We start from the raw sequence: 19,483 nt of genomic DNA on the forward strand, positions 1-19,483 counted from the left end.
ATTGCCATCATTCTAGTTTAGTTAGGCTCCCATCATGTTCCATCTAGAGTAATAACTCCCTGCCTCCAGTTTTCTTCCTCCAATCCATCCCAGCACAGATTCTGAGATTAATCTCATTTTTTCAGTACAGCTAGTAAGTGGATAGTGCCAGTGCTAATACTAGTGATAGTAGTAAGTATGTACACCAAAAAGAACAAAACATGATTCTTGTCTGGAATGAACTAACACTCTGGCAATGGAGGGAGATATACAAATGAATAATTTTAACATAGTCAAATCATATGTGCTTTTTCTAAAGACTACCCTATGGGTCAGGAGTTGTGGCTCACACCTATAATCTCTCAGCAATTTGTAAGGCCAAGGTGGGAGTATCACTTGAGACCAGGAGTTCAAGATCAGCCTGGGCAACACAGCAAGATGTCATCTCTACAAAAAATTTAAAAATCAGGCCAGGCGTGGTGGCTCACGTCTGTAATCCCAACACTTTGGGAGGCCGAGACAGGCAGATCACCTGAAGTCAGGAGTTTAAGACCAACCTGACCAACATGGAGAAACCCTATCTCTACTAAAAATACAAAAATTAGCCGGGCATGGTGGTACATGCCTGTAATCCCAGCTACTCGGGAGGCTGAGGCAGGAGAATTGCTTGAACCCGGGAGCTGGAGGTTGCAGTGAGCTGAGATCGTGCCACCACCTCCAGCCTGGGCAACAAGAGTGAAACTCTGTCTCAAAAAAAAAATAATAAAAAAAATAAAAAATCAGTGGGGCATGGTGGCACGGACATATAGTCTTAGCTACTTGGGAGGCTGAGGGAGGAGGATCACTTGAGCCCAGGAATTTGAGGTTGCAGTGAGCTATGATCACTATACTCCATCCTGGGAAAGAAAGACCCTCTCTGAAAAATAAAAATAAAAATAAAAATTCTATACTACTCTCAATTCTGATCTTGATCGTAATAAAAAAGAAAAAGACTATACTTTGCGGGCTATGCCTAATTGCAAACTGCTTTTAGCCCCTTTCCATTTACAGAGTCACTTATTAGATTATTTCATTAACACTTTGGGACCTGAGTGGATGACTATAAGAGTTAGATTTTTATGAAAAATGAAAGGTGGCTAACAAACTGTGTGTGGCTGAAGACAGGATGAGAATACTGAGCATAATAGGGCAAGGCCAGACAATGGGATTCCTGGGGAGGTTAATCTGACCACAAGCCTCTCTGTTCAAAGGCTTTTTTAAAAAAATTCATGGGCTGGGTGCTTTGGCTCATGCCTGTAATCCTAGCACTTTGGGAGGCCAAGGCAGGAGGATCACTTAAGGCCAGGAGTTCAAGACCAGCCTGGCCAACATGGTGAAACCCCATCTCTACTAAAAATACAAAAATTAGCTGGGCGCAGTGGTGGGTGCCTGTAATCCCAGCTACTCAGGAGGCTGAGGCAGGAGAATTGCTTGAACCTGGGAGGTGGAGGTTGCAGTGAGCAGAGATCATGCCACTGCACTCCAGCCTGGGTGACAGAGCGAGAGTCCATCTCAAAAAATAAATAAATAAAAATTCATATTCTTTAACTGATATTCATGGCTCTCCACAATGTGACCCTAACTTATCTTTCAAGTCTTCCATTCTAGTACTTGACCATATCCTCTTCTTTCCTTAAACAACGTTCCCAAATGTACTATGTGCTTTCCTGCCTCATTCCTTTCCTCAAACCATTTCTTTCGCCTGAAATACCATTCCTTCCCCTGCTGTCTGACAAGATCTTATCTGTTTTTCAAAACCTAGCTCAAATACCACCTACTCTCTGACCATGAAGGCCTGAAGTAAACTATTCCTCTTCAAGTGAATTCCTAGAACCCTTTCTTTAAACACAGAGTCCCTAATCCCCAGGCCACAGACTGCTATTGGTCCACAGCCTGTTAGGAACCAAGCTGCACAGCAGGAGATGAGCAGCAGGTGAAGGAGCATTACCACCCGAGCTCCGCCTCCTATCAGCTCAGTGGCAGCATTAGATTCTCATAGGATTGCAAACCCTATTGTGACCTGCACATGTGAGGGATCCAGGTTGTGAACTCCCTATGAGAATTTAATGCCTGATGATCTAAGGTGGAACAGTTTCATCCCAAAATCATTCCAGCCCCCAATCCATGGAAAAATTGTCTTCTACAAAACTAGTCCTTGGTGACAAAAAGTTTGGGGACCACTGCTTTAAACTACTCTTTTAGTATTTATTACATGTTGCCTTATATTTGTTGAATAAATGAGTAAATGAAGGTACTAACTAGGGCCAGGCAGCAGTGGCTCATGCCTGTAATCCCGGAACTTTGGGAGGCCGAGGCGGGGGATCACTTGAGGTCAGGAGTTTGACACCTGCCTGGTCAACATGGTGAAACCCCGTCTCTACTAAAAATACAAAAATTAGCCAGGCATGGTGGTCGACGCCTGTAATCCCAGCTACTCTGGAGGCTGAGGCATGAGAATTGCTTGAACCCAGGAGGCAGAGGTTCCAGTGAGCCAAGACTGTACCACTATGCTCCAGCCTGGGTGACAGGGCAAGCTCCATCTCAAAAAAACTAAATGAATACTATGAATGCTATACATCAGGCATGACGGCAGACAAGTCATGGTCTCTGTTTTTGCGGGTCTTACACATTCTTTCAAAAGCAAAGGTGTAGTTCTGCACACCATAGTATGAGGAAAAAAGAAAAGGTGCTATAATCTCAGATATTAGAGGAAAAAACAAAGCGGCATTTAAAATAACTACAAGTAGCTACATAAATGTCTACCATAGACTAGACATGAAGCTGGCTCCTTACAAATAAGATTTTACTTAAATCACTCAAGCATTCCTGAGATATATGTTACTATCTCCTTTTTATAGTAAAGAAGCTAAGATTCAGAGAGACTAATCTGCTCCAAGTCATATACTAGTTTGGAGCAGAACTAGTACTCTTTCTGATTCAAGTCTAGCTCTAAATCCTCTAATCATTCCATTATGTCATGCTTCTTTCCTGGATGCACCTATAGACATAATTTACAACAAAAGTTACTGTTTCAGCCACTTGATTGTCACTAAAAATAGTTTTACACAGAGACAGCCCAAAACTAGGGAGCCCTTTCCCTTCCCTACCCTTTTTCTGAGAAACAGGGTTAGCTCTTTTATCTTACATGTTCTATATTTTATCATTGTAAGGGTGGCTTTGGGAAATTTCACTACTTTTTAATGAGTCCGTATAGCATCGGATTCTTTCGAGCAGAAGCAATTTATTACAATGCAATCATCAGAATTTTTTCTTTTTTCTTTTCCAAACACTAACTTGAACCACAGCCAGATTTAAACACTTCTGCACTCTGAGTTATAAAAGATTTCTACTATTACTGACAGTGTTGTGTCAGTAATCAGCCTTACAAACATGTTAGTATTTAGCAACCTACAGAAATATGAAAAGTTCTGTAAGTCACACACAAGAGTGAGAAGCATTATGTGGTGAAAAGGGCATTAGCTTTAAGGTCAGAGAGTCCCTGATAATTTGCTATGCATCCACAGGTAAGTTACTTATCACCAGGCACCAAGCTATAAAGTAGGAATACAAGGTAAAATGGAGATAATGTCCACTTTGCAGGTTGTTATGTACACAAGAATGTACATAAAATGCCTGGCACTGCCATATGTATTCAATATCATTTCCCTTACTTCCAGATAAGATTCCTTCAAATTCAAAGTGATTTTGCTCAGAACTGTAAACATAAGACTTTCCAAACTTTTCACCAATAAGATCCCACTCAAATAACATTCTATCATTTTTCTTGTCTTTTAAATTCATCAATGACATAATTGCCATTGAGAGTACCTAATTAACATAAGACAAACAATGTGATATTTTATCATCAAAAGCAACAAAATAACAGCATGGTTAACCTGAGGATACACACACAATTTTGGATAGCTTTCTAAGACACTAAAAACAGTTAATAAACCCTCCAACGGTGGTGGTGGCTCCCGCCTGTAATCCCAGCACTTTGGGAGACCGAGACAGGCAGATCACCTAAGGTGAGGAGTTCAAGATCAGTCTGACCAATGTGGAGAAACCCGGTCTCTACTAAAAATACAAAATTAGCCAGGCGTGGTTGCACATGCCTGTAATCCCAGCTACTATGGAAGCTGAGGTAGGAGAATCACTTGAATCTGGGAGGCGGAGGTTATGGTGAGCCGAGATTGTGCCATTGCACTCCAACCTAGGCAATAAGAGTAAAACTCGTCTCAAAAAAAAAAAAAAAAAAAAAAACCCTCCAAGATCCCCCTTTAAGGGACTTTAGGGATCCAAGAACCTCCAACGAGAAATTTAAGAAAGAAGCCTGGGCATTGTGGCTCACACTTGTAATCCCAGCACTTTGGAGACCAAAGTGGGAGGATCGCTTGAATCTAGGTGTCCAAGAACAACCTGGGCAACATAGGGAGACCCTGTCTCTACAAAATAAAAATTAGGTGTGGTGGCACATGCCTGTAGTCCCAGCTACTCGGTAGGCTGAGGTGGGAGGATAGCTTAGGCTCGGGAGGTCAAGGCTGCAGTGAGATGTGATCACGGCACTGCACTCCAACCTGGGCGACCCCGTCTCAAAAAAAAAAAAAAAAAAGAAAAGAAAATAAATTCAAGAAAGACTTGAGACAGACAGAAAATTCTTTGTATTGCCAGATGTTATCCTACATAGATAATTTCCCATTCCTAAATGAAAGGTAAGAAGAGCCAATGAAAGTAAGATGTTGTTTTCAGAGCACAGTGTATCCCAAGATATGGGAGTCTAAACCCTGCTGGAGTTGCTCCTGGATTACTCTACCCTTACACATGGTCTCTATATGGAAGATACCCACGTAACCCCAATGCAGAAATCACTGGGAGACAGGTAAAGAATAGTTCTTCATGAATGCTTATTAGCTAACTTGTTAAACGGCAGAAACAGAAAGAGATTAAGGAAAAGGAAACAAAACCATTAATGGAGCACTCCAATGCCAGGAGTTTGGTATGTTAGCATTTCATCTTAGAACGCTATGCAGCAAGGTGTTAACTATTTTATTTTTATTTTATTACTTTATTTTATTTTTTGAGACTGAGTCTTACTCTGTCACTCAGGCTGGAGTGCAGTGGCACGATCTCAGCTCACTGCAACCTCTGCCTCCTGGTTTCAAGAGATTCTCATGCATGCCTCAGTCTCCCGAGTAGCTGGGACTAGAGGTGCGCACTACCACACCCAGCAAATTTCTAATTTTGTATTTTTAGTAGAGACGGGGTTTTGCCATGTTGGCCAGGCTGGTCTCAAACTCCTGACCTCTCAGGTGATCTGCCTGCCTCAGCTTCCCAAAGTGTTGGGATTACAGGCGTGAGCCACCGTGCCTGGTCTAACTTCATTTTACATTTCTAAAACCCAAAGATTGCAAAGGTTATGTAACTCATCAATATCACAAAGTCCATAAATGGTAGAGTTACCAGTTCAGTCTGATTTACTAAAGCATTTTATGCTTTGGGAGGCAGAAGAATTTTCACCTTTCCAAACCTTTTACTTACTCAATGATAACATTGTTGGGATCAAGGTCTTTCCCAGTCCCTTGGTTGACAACTTTCATGGAGAGGGATACTTTTATCCTATCATTTTTCATCTGAAAGAGACGAAAAAAAGTCACCAAAAACTTCAGATACATCATTTAGATGGCCAGTCTAAAATTAAGAGTCAATGTTTTCATCATCATAATATTGAGCTTCTTTAAAGGACCAGGTACTGTGCGAGGAACACTGCAGATACAAATAAGCATAACAGGTAGACCCTATGGCAGAAGAATTTTAGGAAACCGTCTTAATCTCATTCCTCTCCCTCTGGGGAAAGACAAAAATGGTAGCTCAAAAAATCCAAGGCCTGTGGAAGTAACCAGGCAGAAAATAAAAGCTTTTCCTCCAGGTAAGTTCAGCATAGTGATTTGTTCAGAGATCCCTAAGTCCAGAATAGGTTTTTGAACATTTCAGGAGACTAGATCTTCTTCTGGACTTGGTCTAGAGCTTCTTTAAGCATGAAGACATTTGTCACATTGGTCTTCTTTTGCTTCCCACAGCAAATGAAGCATTTCTTCACTTCAGGGTCTTTGCATCAGTTATTCTCTCTGCCTGAAATGTTCCTATCCCAAGTCTTCCATGACTAGTTCCTTTTCTTTAAGGTCTCAGCTCATATACTATCTCCTCAAAGAGTCCTTTCCTGACAACTAGAAATCTTCCTGCAATAGTGTTTGAACCCCATATAGCACTTAATATAACTTACAATTATTTTATGTATATTTGTCTCGGCCAGGCATGGAAATTCATGCCTGCAATTCCAGCACTTTGGGAGGCAAAGGCAGGAGGATCACTTGAGCCCAGGAGTTTGAACCAGCCTGGGTAGTAACACAGTGAGATCCTGTCTTGAAAAAAAAATTAAAAAAAAAAAAAAAAAAGCCAGGTTTAGTGGTGTGTGCCTGTAGTCCCAGATACTCAGGAGGCTGAGGTGGGAGGATCAGTTGAGCCCAGGAGGCTGAGGTTGCAGTGAGCCGTGATGGCGCCACTCTACTCCAGCCTGGGTGACAAAGAGAGACCCTGTCTCAAAAAAGAAAGAAAAATTGTGTCTTCTACTTATATTCTATATAAGCTCCATAATAGCTGGGATCATTTATATCTGGTTCGCTCTTATATCTCCCAAACCTAGCACATATTAAGCACTTAATTATTATTGAATAATAGCTCTTTCATGCCTATCTCCCATGCCTTGCTCTGGTAGAAGAACAGGACTCAGTGTATACTCTTACTTCTCCTGTGGTCTGCCCACACCCACAGCCCTCATACCCTCAAGTGAGTAACAGGGTCCTTCAGATTTTTTTCACTTTCTGCACATTGAATGGTGCCAGATATTAGGGAAAATGACTGTAAACTATCTGCGTTCTTTTTGTTTTGTCCCAAATTGAAGTGTATCTGGCAGGTATTCTTTGAAGTTTGTTATAAACACTTGTCCCATAGATCAAATTTCCTTCTCTCTTTTTGGTTCTTTTTTTTCTCCTCCTGCCCACCCTCTGGGTAAACTTCAGGGAGGGAAGTTTTACAAATATGCACTTATTGCACCACACTTTTATAGCTCATATCATTCCTTCTGAGTTTGCAGGACAGTCTGCCAGAAGGTTTGAATTCCAAATAGATTCTAGTGGCAGGATTTAAAAATAAGATTATCAGCCACAATTAACAAAATTTACACACTCACTATCATAAAATACAAAAATCCCAGCTCTTCCTAAACCTTTCTAACCACATGGGAGCCACACAGAACTTTACCTCTCGGCCAATAAGCTTCACCCACACTTTATCTCCAACATCTACTATCTCAGAGGGCTTATCCACCCGACAGGATGACATATGAGTTCGATGGACCAGACCTGGGCACAAGAAGAAGAAATAACATAAAGCAGAGGGCACATCTGGTATTTATACTCTAAACTGGGTAAGAAGGTTAAGAGTTGGGGAATGCAAGTAGAAAATGAAATTTTTCACTGAAAAGTGTGAAACTTAAAACTGCACATTGAGACTGCTTTTTATAAAACCCAATCAACCAACAAACATTATTAAGATAATGCTCAAAGTGGCTGGGCACAGTGGCTCATGCCTGTAATCACAGCACTTTGGGAGGCTGAGCTCAGGAGTTCAAGACCAGCCTGGGCAACACGGCAAAACCCAGTCTCTACAAAACACACACACACAAAAAAAAAAAAAAAAAAAAAAACCTGGCTGGGTATGGTGGCACATGCCTGTAGCTCCAGCTACTCAGGAGGCTGAGATGGGAGGATCGCATGAGCCCAGGAGGTTGAAACTGCAGTGAGCTGCAACTGCGCCACTGCACTCCAGCCCAGGTGACAGAGCAAGACCTTGGCTCAAAAAAATAAGTAAATAAAATAGGCTGGGCGCAGTGGCTCATGCCTGTAATCCCAACACTTTGCGAGGCCAAGATGGGAGAATACCTTGAGGTAAGGAGTTTGAGACCAGCCTGGTCAACATAACGAGACCCTATCTCTATTTTTTAAATATTATAAATCTTATTTTTAAAATAAACAAAAAATTTAAAAAATTTAATGCTCCATATTAGTAAAGATGTGATAAAATAACTGTAGTTACACAATACTGATAGAAATGTAAGCTGGTAAAATTATTTGAAAGTAAAAAGATAAAGATGTTTACATCTTTGATGCAAGAATATCGTCAATAGAATTTTTCTCCAAAGGAAAAACTCAAAAGAGCCAAAAAATTGACAGAGCTGAAATAACTTGCAGTCTAGCCTGGGCAACATGGAAAAGCCCCATTTTTACCCAAAATACAAAAATTACCTGGCCGTGGTGGTGCGAACCTGTGATCCCAGCTACTCAAGAGGTTGAGGTGGGAGGACTGCTTGAGCCCAGGAGGCAGAGGTTGCAGTGAGCTGAGATTGCGCCACTGCACTCCAGCCTGGGTGACAGAGCAAGACCCCTGTCTCACAAATAAATACATACATACATACATACCTACCTACCTACCTACCTTGCAGTATTATTACCTACAGAGGTTAAAAAATATGTAAGAATCATAAAACAACCCTAATGAATAATAAGTGGAAAATAGCATGGCAAACATGGTAAATCTGTTGAATAAAAGAGTAAACAGCCATTTAAATTAATTACAAAAAATAATTATGATAGACATTAAGTTAAAAAAGGAAATATAAGCATGCTACTATTTTTAATCCATTAAATTAGCAAAATATTTAGAAAATAATATTCAATGTGCTGAAAGGATAGTAAAATAAGAACTATTACTAAGGCTAGAATAAACTTTTGGAAGTCACTATCAATGGCTATCAAAAATGATAAAATACTCATAAACTATTACACATTTAATAAAAAATAATTTAAAATCAAATAATTGCTGGGCATGGAAGCTCAGGCCTGTAATCCCAGCACTTTGGGAGGATTGCTTGAGCCCAGGTATTCAAGACTAGGCTGGGCAATATAGTGAGACCCCATCTCTACAAAAATTACAGAAAAATTAATAGGATGTGGTGGTGCATGCTTGTAGTTCTAGATACTCAGGAGGCTGAGGTGGGAGGATGGCTTGAGCCCAGGAAGTCAAGGCTACAGTAAGCTGTGATGATGCCACTGCACTCCAGCCTAGGTGACAGGGCGAGACTCTGTCTCAAAAATAAATCAAATCAAATAATAATTTAAAAACATTTAATAAAACACTTATAGCAGATATCCTTTTCCTGTCTGTCCAAAATCCTTTGCTTGGGAGAACCACCTTGCTTATTACATTTTACATATACAAATCAGGATTATAAACTACAAAAAGTTGCCAATGCCAATCTTTACCACCAGATGGCAAGAGTCTGCCAGAGAAAAGCAAAGAAGAGCACTGGTAAACAAGAAACAAAGCCCTGGGAGTGTAAACTGAGCAACCAATACAGCAAAGGCTGAAGTCTCAGTAATAGAGGAAAGAGATGCAAGGGGTAGAAACATAATTGAGAAACCTAACTGAGATTTATCCTGGAAGTCTCTGACAAGATTGGCCAAAATGTTTCCCAATTAAGTTTCTGCCCCTTGCAACCAAGAGTTCTAATACTTTATTTGACCCCTAATTGCTTCTGGGAACCTGTCCTAAGAAAATAACTTTATACATAGGAAAAACTATATGCTTCAGGAAAAGTGATATACATCAAAATATGCAAAGTATTTTTAAGACAGGAAAATTTAGAAACAACCCAATTTCCAACAAAAGGGTAACAATTAGGTCAATTATGGTATAGTCGCTTGACGGTCCATTCAAAAGATATTTAAACAAGTCAATAATTCTTTCTTTAGTAAATATTTATTGAGTGCCTATTATGTATCAAGTACTGTAGATATCTAGCATTTTCCCATGCTAAATAACAAAAGTATAATGCAAAATTATACAGTATGATTACAAATGCTTTAAAAACATTTTAAAAATTAGAAAGAAATGGCTTGAAATGCTAACAATGGTTATAGTATTATGTTAACCTTTTCATTTATTTTTGATAAGAAATAATAAAGAGGATTACTTCAATTCTGGAGGAAATTAACATAAATAATTACTCTGAATGAATACAAATCAGGCATCCTGTCTGAAATAACTGCCCTCCCTAAAGTTGCTTGGGAAATTTACCCACCTCCATTCTCATTCTCCCACTCTCTCTTTCACACACACACACACACACACACACACACACACACAGAGAGAGAGAGACAGAGAGAGAGAGAGAGAAGAAAGAGAGAAAGACGGAGATGCACATGGATGCCTGCACACGCCTGCAACTCAAAGTACCTGCCCTTTCTGTTTAGAGCTCCTCCTGGGAGCCACTACTTTCTCTATCCATCATCACTACATCTCTCATACCTACATAAGCTGATTCTGGAAGCTGATAGCCTACCTATCTAAACAATTCTGGGGCCTCTAAAACGTTTTATATACATTATGTTTTTAATTTTAGATCAACACATAATCTCCAAATTGGGTGAAATTCATGCAAATGGGGTTTTTACTTTTTTTCCCCTATGATGTAATGAGCCGACTAGCCTAATTTTAAAGTTTGAAGAGGAAATTCAGATCCCATAAAGGGGAAACCCTTCACCTTGACTTGTTTTGGGCTGCAACCGTCCTCTACTGGTTAAAATTCATCTTTTTCCTCTATTGCTAATGAAAGTTATGAAGCAAATTAATGTTGAACCTAATATACTTGAGGGAACACTATCCTTCTTCCCTAAAACAGAAAGTCTATTTACTGGAGTACCACACAGAAATAATGGCATCAAAACTTGTCCTTCTCTCACTTGATTCCAAAGTGTGTATGTATGTGTATGTATGTTATGTGGTTTTTCACATAACCAGTGAAAAAATGACAAAATATTTCAAATGAACTTTGTCTTTAAGTAGTTTAAGCAAGTTAATTTGAAATATTTTGCTCTTTTATGCTATAAATGTGTTTTATGCTACAACTGAATTTTCATGGGTATTCAGAGTACATGTAAGTTAGTGAGAGTAAACTATATATATACACACACATACACACATACATATGTATTTTATTTTATTATTTATCTTTTTGAGATGGAGTCTCACTCTGTCGCCCAGGCTGGAGTGCAATGGCGCAATCTCTGCTCACTGCAACCTCCACCCCCCGGGTTCAAGTGATTCTCCTGCCTCAGCCTCCCGAGTAGCTGGGATTACAGGTGCCTGTCACCACACCTGGTTAATTTTTTGTATTTTTAGTAGAGATGGGGTTTCACTGTGTTGGTCAGGCTGGTCTTGTATTCCTGACCTCATGATCCATCCATCTCAGCCTCCCAAAGTGCTGGGATTACAGGCATGAGCCACTGCGCCCGGCATTTTATTTTTTTATTCTACTTTATTATTTTATTTTTTATTTTATTTTACTTATTTTATTTTTGGTACTGGTAGCTGTCTCCTAGATAAACATGACAAGTCTAGAAGCACTAACAGTGAAAAACTGGAAACAACTTAAAACGATTATGTGGTACATCTGAATGACAGAATAAAGCTATTAAATGTTCATAGAAAATATTTTTTTAATGGGGAAATGTTTAAGGTCCATTACGTGCAAAAAACTACAAATTTTAAATATACAGTATAATCTTAATCTCAACATATTAAATTGTGTACACATATGTAAATACACAGAAATACAACAAAATGTTGGCCAGGCATGGTGGCTCATGCTTGTGATCCCAGCACTTTCGGAGGCTGAGCCAGGCAGATCACTTGAGGTCAGGAGTGACCAGCCTGGCCAACATGGTGAAACCCCATCTCTACTAAAAATACAAAAATTAGCCAGGTGTGGTGGCAGGCACCTGTAGTCTCAGCTACTTGGGAGGCTAAGGCAGGAAAATAACTTGAACTCAGGATCGTGCTACTACACTCCAGCGTGGGTGACAAAGCAAGACTCCATCTCAAAAAAAAAAAAAAGAGAAATACACCAAAATGTTAACAGTGCCTATCTCCATACGGTAGTAATAGCACATAATGATCATTTTCTGTTGTATTTTTTTCCCTCTATTTTTCTATGGTGAGCATGCATTATTTCCGACCATAAAAATTATAATTAAATAATATATACACTATGAAATAATGTGAAACTATGTCTCATATGGACATAGACCAAAAGGAAACATAAAAATAGTTACAACAGGGTACAGGATTATTAAAGATGAGACATTAATGGCTTATTACCAAAAGGCCTTAGCTTATACAGCTTTATACAGAATTAAACAAAAGACACAGTCTAGCCCTCGCCCTCGATCTTGAATGGAAATGTCAGGTAGGCAGTTGCATATCCAAGTCTGTAGCTCAGGGGAAGGGTATGAACTGTAGATATAAGTGCAGGAGTCTTTAGCATGCAGATGCTTATATACTAAAATACATTAACCAGATTTGTCAGTTTAGTAACTGGTTCAGAGAGAGAGACACATACCAGCTTATTAATTTACAATACAAGATATAGTTTCCTTATACCTGGAAGGTTCTCAGTTCTCATCTAGGTAAACCAGCTGCTGCCTTCAGTATTAAATACCTGAACAATTACATTAGTGATCAGAAATTGCTTCCACATGGAATCAGAACAAAAGGGAGACAACTATCTTGAGATACTTTTTTTGTCCATGAAGGTTTAGTGGACACTCACTTCCTCAAAAAAAAAAAAAAAAAAAAAAATCCATCTCAGCTGGGCGTCGTGGCTCACACTTGTAATCCCAGCACTTTGGGAGGCTGAGGCAGGCAGATCATGAGGTCAAGAGATCGAGACCATCCTGCCCAACATGGTGAAACCCCATCTCTACTAAGAATACAAAAATTAGCTGGGCATGGTGGCGGGCACCTGTAGTCCCAGCTATTTGGGAGGCTGAGGCAGGAGAATTGCCTGAAGCCGGGAGGCAGAGGTTGCAGTGAGCCGAGATCGAGCCATTGCACTCCAGCCTGGCGACAGAGCAAGACTCTGTCTCAAAGAAAAAAAAAAATCTGTACAGTTCATATCATCAGATTCATTTCTGCCCTCAGTAAGGCAAGATAAACTCTGCCAACTTCAAGCACTCAGTCTTTCTTTTACTATGTTTACTACATTTTAAGCTGACAACCCCCTGCTTATTCCTGTAATCTCTCCCTCAGTAGAATATTATGATACAGAACGGGCACGGTGGCTCACACCTGTAATCCCAGCACTTTGGGAGGCTGAGGTGGGTGAATCACTTAAAGTCAGGAGTTCAAGACCAGTCTGACCAACATGGTGAAACCCTGTCTCTACTAAAAAAATACAAAAATTAGCCAGGTGTTGGTGGCACTTGTCTGTAGTCCCAGCTACTCAGGAGGCTGAGGCACGAGAATCACTTGAACCCAGGAGACGGAGACTGCAGTGAGCTGAGATCGTGCAATTGCACCCCAGCCAGGGTGACAGAACGAGGAAGAAAAAAAAAAAAAAGAATATTATGATACAATCAACTAGATTTCAGTCTCCTAAATTACAATTTCGTTCCAATCCCTTTTCCCTGGAATTACACCCAGATTGTCTTAAGTCTTGAGTGCTCCCATCTCTTCAGTCAGTTTTATAGGCAATTACCTGGTTTATTTCTATCTATGGCTGAAACGATACTCTGTATGGGGGGATTCATGACTAGATTCATTCTCAGAAAGCAGTCTGAATTCTTGGGAGAGACTTCATTGTTAACATGGACACACCACCAAAAGTCAGATGATGTGTATGTGGTAGAGGACACCATATAAAATATTTGAGGCCCCTTCCCTTTGTGCTGAGTACCTCACTATATATACTACATCTATCCATTCATTTAATCCTCTTTGACAAAGGTTCATAGGAAAAAATAGTCTAGAAATCATATAAATTATCCAGGATCACAAGGCTGATAACAGAAGTGCAATTCAAATATGAGTTTATCAGGTCTCCTACATCATACCAATATTTTCCCCATTTTTTCTTTATTATTAATCTGTATTATCCTTTCAATTAAAAAAAAAGGAGAAAGATGAACTTACCTACAAATAGAGGAAAGCACATCTAATTCTATTCCAGCATATGCTCCAAAATCAAACAGAAACAAACAAAAATGCTTTGCTTGCCATGCCACACCAAAGGGAGCTCTTCAGAGCAGTCTGTGCTTGGATTTCTCACATCAAGCCATAAATAAATGCCCAAGAGGCATATCAAGTCCATTATCAAGTTCAATAAACCCAACATGACACTTAAAGACAATGAGTCCCATCTGAATGCCTACTGGTAAAAACAGAAAAAAACCCAAACCCGACAACTTGGAAAGGGCTAGCTCCTCAATCACCACATGAGAGTAACAGAGAGAGCCCATTATAGTCCCCTTAAAACCGCTGCCCCAACTGCGTTAGGTTCAACATTAATTTCTTTCACAACTCCCACTGGCAATAAAGGAAAGAAGTTAAAATCTCAAATCATTAGAGGACAGCTACAGCCCGAACAATGTCAAAACAAAAGGTCATTGTTACCTTTGGGGAATCTTAATTCCCTCTCCACATTTTTCAAGTCAATTCATCTCCCAATCAATGGTATATGACAATAACATAAGCACATTAGTGAAAGTGTTTTAACATCCTTTATCTTGTTGGGATTAAGGAGTCACTAAAACATTTACTAAACGCTTACTATATTATAGGCAAAAATATATCCAAGGGCTAATGAAACATGGTTCTCCCAGTCGAAAAACTCAAGACCCTAAAATATGCATATCATTCCCATTTCAGAGATAAGGAAATTAAGGCTCAAAGACTAGGCGACTTGCCAAGAAGCCAGTTAATGGTAGAGCTGAGGCTATAATTCATTCATTCATTCATTCAGTGAGATTTACTGAACACCCACCCACTATACCTCAGGTATTGTACTATGCCCTGACTCATCCAAACAGCCTAACCATTCCACAATTCCATGGACTAAGTGCAACAACACTCATTTTTATTACACGCCACTCTAATTCATTTACATCACTAGACTGTAAGCAATCTGAGGGCAGCAAGGGATTATGTTTCTCTTACCTCTGTGTTCCCACCAAAAAAGCTAATCAGAAAATAGAACTCAATAATTATTTGCTAAACTGAATCCACTGCTAAATATATTTGAACGTCTATCATAAGCAAGAAACTCTGAAAGTGTAATGTTGAAAAATGTCTATTCTCAAAATTTCACAGTTTAGTGCTGGAGGGCAGAAGACAGTAGAAAAAAAAAAGAACTTTATAATTGTATAGGGTTGCACTGCCTAATCACTAGTCATGTAGCTGTTTTAACTTTCAACTTCAATTAGTTGAAATAAATAAAATGAAAAAGTCATTTATCAGCACAGATATAGTATAATACAAAAATACATTTGTCCCCCTTCCTGGCAAAGAACTTCTAAAACTCCTGGGATTTACTAAGTGATAGGAGTGTATTCTGTTATTCATAATAAGCCCCTTTGATTACACCCGCGTTTACGTTAATGAGGTGACAGAGTGGGATCCCTAGATAGCCTTAGGATGGACTAGTCACCAGAAAGACCAAGTGATTAGAAGGCTGGAACTTTCTTTTTCTGTTTTGAGACAGGATCTTGCTATGTTGCCCAGGCTAGACTCAAACTCCTGGAGGGCTCAACTTCCCCGTCTCAGTCTCCCGAGTAGCTGGAACTATAGGTGCTCACCACCACGCTGGCTTAGAGGACTGGAATTTTCAGTCCCACCCACCAATGTTTTACTTCTAGGAAGAGGAGGGTTGGGAGCTAGAGACTGAGTTCTATAAAAACTCCCATACATGAGATTTGTAGAGTTTCTGGGTTGGTAAACACATCCTAGTGCTGGGAGGGTGGCATACAAGAGAGCATGAAAGCTCCCCACCACACCTTACCTGACCCCACTCCACTCCAGCCATACCCTGCCCTATGTATCTCTTCAATTATTTGGCTGTTCCTAAGTTGTATCCCTTATAATAAACTGGCAAAGAATAGTATCGAATCCTATATATACTATGGTTTTCCTGTACATACACAACTAAGATAAAGTTTAATTTTTTTTTTCTTGAGACAGGGTTTGTTCTGTCACCCAGGCTGGAGTGCAGTGGCATGATCTCGGCTCACTGTAACCTCTGCCTCCCAGGCTCAAACAATCCTACCCCCTCAAGTCGCCTGGACTATAGGCACACACCACCATGACCAGTAAATTTTTGTATTTTTGTAGAGATGGGGTTTCACCATGTTACCCAGGCTGGTCTCGAACTCCTGAGCTCAAGCGATCTGCCCACCTTGCCTCCCAAAGTGCTGAAATTACATGTGTGAGCCACCATGCCTGGCTGTGAAATTTAATTTATAAATTAAGCACAGAAATAGATTAACAATAATAATAACAGCATAATGTAATAACAGTTATCACACACTGTTGCTGTAACTTCTGCAGTTAGAAATTCGACAGCAAAACTAGTATGAATTTTTCCTTCTTCACAATTTCACACATAGAAGATTCATTCTTAGGATAGATCTTAGCAACCACAGGATAGGATTACGTTTTCTTTCCTTAATTTTAGATTCCAGGGGTACATGTTCAAGTTTGTTATCTGTGTATACTACATGATGCTGAGGTTTGGGATATGAATCATCACGTTACAGAAGTACTGAGCATAGTACTCAAAGTTAAATTTTTCAACTGTTGTACTCCCCCTTCCCTCAGTTTCCCCTCTAGGGGTCCCCGTTTTTTCCTTATTAAGTTGAGAACTTTTGACTTAAAGAAAGCACTTTATGGCTTCTCTCAGGCATATCAAAATTGCCAGCGTCACTATTACACTTTGGGGCCATTAAGTAAAATAAGGGTAACCTGGAACACAAGCACTGCAATAGCAGACAGTCGATCTGATCACTGAGAAAGCTACTAAGTGACTAATGGGCGGGTAGCATAACACAGTGTGGATAAACAAAGGGACGATTCATGTACCAGATGGAATGGGGCAGGACAGCTTAAGATTTCATCACACTGCAACTGCAACTTAAAGCTTATGAATTGTTTCTAGAATTCTCTCTTCAATATTTTCAAACCTCAGTTGACCTAGGGTAACTGAAACCGTGGAAAGTAAAGGCACAGATGAAGGGGGACTACTGTAAAGTGTTTTCCTGACTTCTGTAAGCCATTCTGGCAAAGTCTCAAACCTAAGGAGGTGGTCATGGAACCCCTGTTTACAGCTGATTGGTCAGAAGTACAAGTGGCCCAGGACTTGCAGCTGGCATCTGAAGAGGGGCAATTTTGTGGGACTGAGTCCCTTTAATTTGAGAGATCTAACACAAGCTCCAGATAAATAATGTCAGAATTGAACTGAGTCGTTGGATACCCAGTTGGTGTCCAGAGAATTGGGGAGTTGGTTGGTGTCAGAAAACAAATCAGAGAACATAAAGAATATTTTCATCATCACAGAAAGTTATCTTGGAATGAGAGGGGAAAGAAAATCTAGCTTAGGTTTGAATATTAGGAAGGGCTCTTCAACTCAGTGGTGGCTGAAGTATTCTGAGAACAGGACATCTGGGAAACTAGCTCAAATTAGAATCTACCTACCTGAGCCAAAGATGTTAAGATCTGATCAGACCAGAGTTATTTTCTAACTCAGTCCTTTCAGGCTGAGACTTAATGATCTTCCCTCTTTATGGGCAGAGAAACTAAGATACACTGTAAGGAAGTCAATTGCTCAGTTATACAATAAACCTATAGATCTCAGGATTAAAACTCACAGTTTCCACCTAATTGTTTGGCTCCCTGAGCTTTCCCTCTGAGGCTTGTCTCAGCCCAGCTGTCAGACTGACAGATTCACTTGTAAGCTGTCAGTCACAATCAGAGGCATCACCTGACAGGGTATGGATAAAGTGAGTTAAAGATTGACTGCTGGAAGGTCACAGGCCTTTAATTCCACACAGTCCCCAAAGTGTCACATACGCCCAAGTTAGAATGGGACTTTCAGGCACTGGCAGCTATGGTAAGTATATTAACAAGAAAACCTGTGCTCAGACAGAAAGAGGTGAATGTCCTATGGGGTGAGGAAGAGTTCGATGTCATTCAATCCAAACCAACATAAAATGAGAAACTTAATTACAGACTGCTGACTGCCAGCTTGAAAACTGCTGGTAAACCATTTCTAAAGCAAAGATGCAATTTGCAGAAGAGTAGTCTACAAGGTTAGAGGCAAGGATTTATTATCCAAAGATCACCTCTTGGATTTTAATAGAAAACACTTTAAAAAAAAAAATTCCAAAACTCAAAGTCCTTCTTCCATGTACATCCCTTCCTTAGCAAAACCAACTCCCCAGAGGTGACCAGTGTTAATCTGTTAAATATTCCTCCTGCCTTTCTTCTAAACATAGGCAATAATTTAAAATATATAAAGAAAAAAAGATATATAAAGTACACTTGCTTTAAAAGGGTAGGGAAGGGAGATGCTACACAAAGTCTTCTGGAACATGTTTTCAAATTTTATTATCTTGGACTTCGTTCCATGTCAGTAATTTTTTTTTTTTTTTTTTTTAAGGGACAGGGTCTCACTCTGTTACCCAGGGCTAGGGTGCAGTGGCACAATCATAGCTCACTGCAGCCTCTAACTTCTGGGCCCAAGTGATCCTCCTGCTGCCACACCCAGCTAACTTTTTTGTAAAGATGGTGTCACAAGATTCTTCAGGTGTCATTTTTCCAGCCAGAAGCTGCTGTGGCCAGCAGCACCTTTGCCTGAGTTTTGCTTGGGCCTGCCGGGCTCGTTCGGCCCACTTGGCCCGGCAGGCTGCACTCAGTTTTGCTTGGGGCCACTAGGCCTGTTCCATCCACTTGGTCTAGCGGGCTGCGCTCTGTTCATGCTACTGTCCCAGATCCCACTCCTGCCAAGGGCGAGCCAGGCTCGGAGTGGCAAGGGGTGCATAAGTGAGTGAGCACGGGGTCCAGCCACTGCGCACAGCCAGGCACGCTGGCTGCTGTGGCTGGGCAGGCAGCTCCAGATGCTGGCACAGGCACCAGCTCCATGTGAGGCTGTGGCTGGACCAGGCATACTACAAGCGGCTTCCACTGTGGACTATGGGGAACATGGTGGTGCCCAGAAGTGTGGAGATGCCAGGAACCGCAAAGCCCCAAAGAGGGTGTCACAGCTCTGGCTCAGGGAGCCCTTGGGTCTGTTATAGCTCTTCAGTCCCGCCATTCAGCGAGTCCCAAGTTCTTGTCTTGCATCCAGGAAGAATGAGGTACGCAGACAACTGGAGGGTGAGCAAGGCAAAGAGTTGCTTTATTAAGTGATGGTACAGCTCTCAGGAGACCCAAAGTAGGTAGCTCCTTTCCACAGGCAGGTCAACCTGTTGAGTGCAGCTCTCAGCAGAGAGGAGACCCAGAATGGGCAGCTCTTATCTGCAGG

At 40.6% G+C, this 19,483-nt stretch overlaps 1 protein-coding gene across 5 annotated transcripts in view; it reads right to left on the bottom strand.

The window, feature by feature from the left end:
- Positions 1-19,483, bottom strand: part of ZCCHC17 (zinc finger CCHC-type containing 17) — a 68,104-nt gene that overhangs the window by 20,546 nt on the left and 28,075 nt on the right. For all 5 annotated transcript variants that reach the window (XM_028842043.2, XM_015133162.3, XM_015133152.3 and 2 more), the window contains 2 exon segments: positions 7,336-7,436; positions 5,557-5,648 (listed from right to left, as the gene is read on the bottom strand). In XM_028842043.2, the coding sequence (XP_028697876.1) occupies positions 5,557-5,648; positions 7,336-7,436 (193 nt within the window).

The sequence above is a fragment of the Macaca mulatta genome, chromosome 1 (genome assembly GCF_049350105.2).
Source record: "Macaca mulatta isolate MMU2019108-1 chromosome 1, T2T-MMU8v2.0, whole genome shotgun sequence".
Taxonomy (NCBI): domain Eukaryota; kingdom Metazoa; phylum Chordata; class Mammalia; order Primates; family Cercopithecidae; genus Macaca; species Macaca mulatta.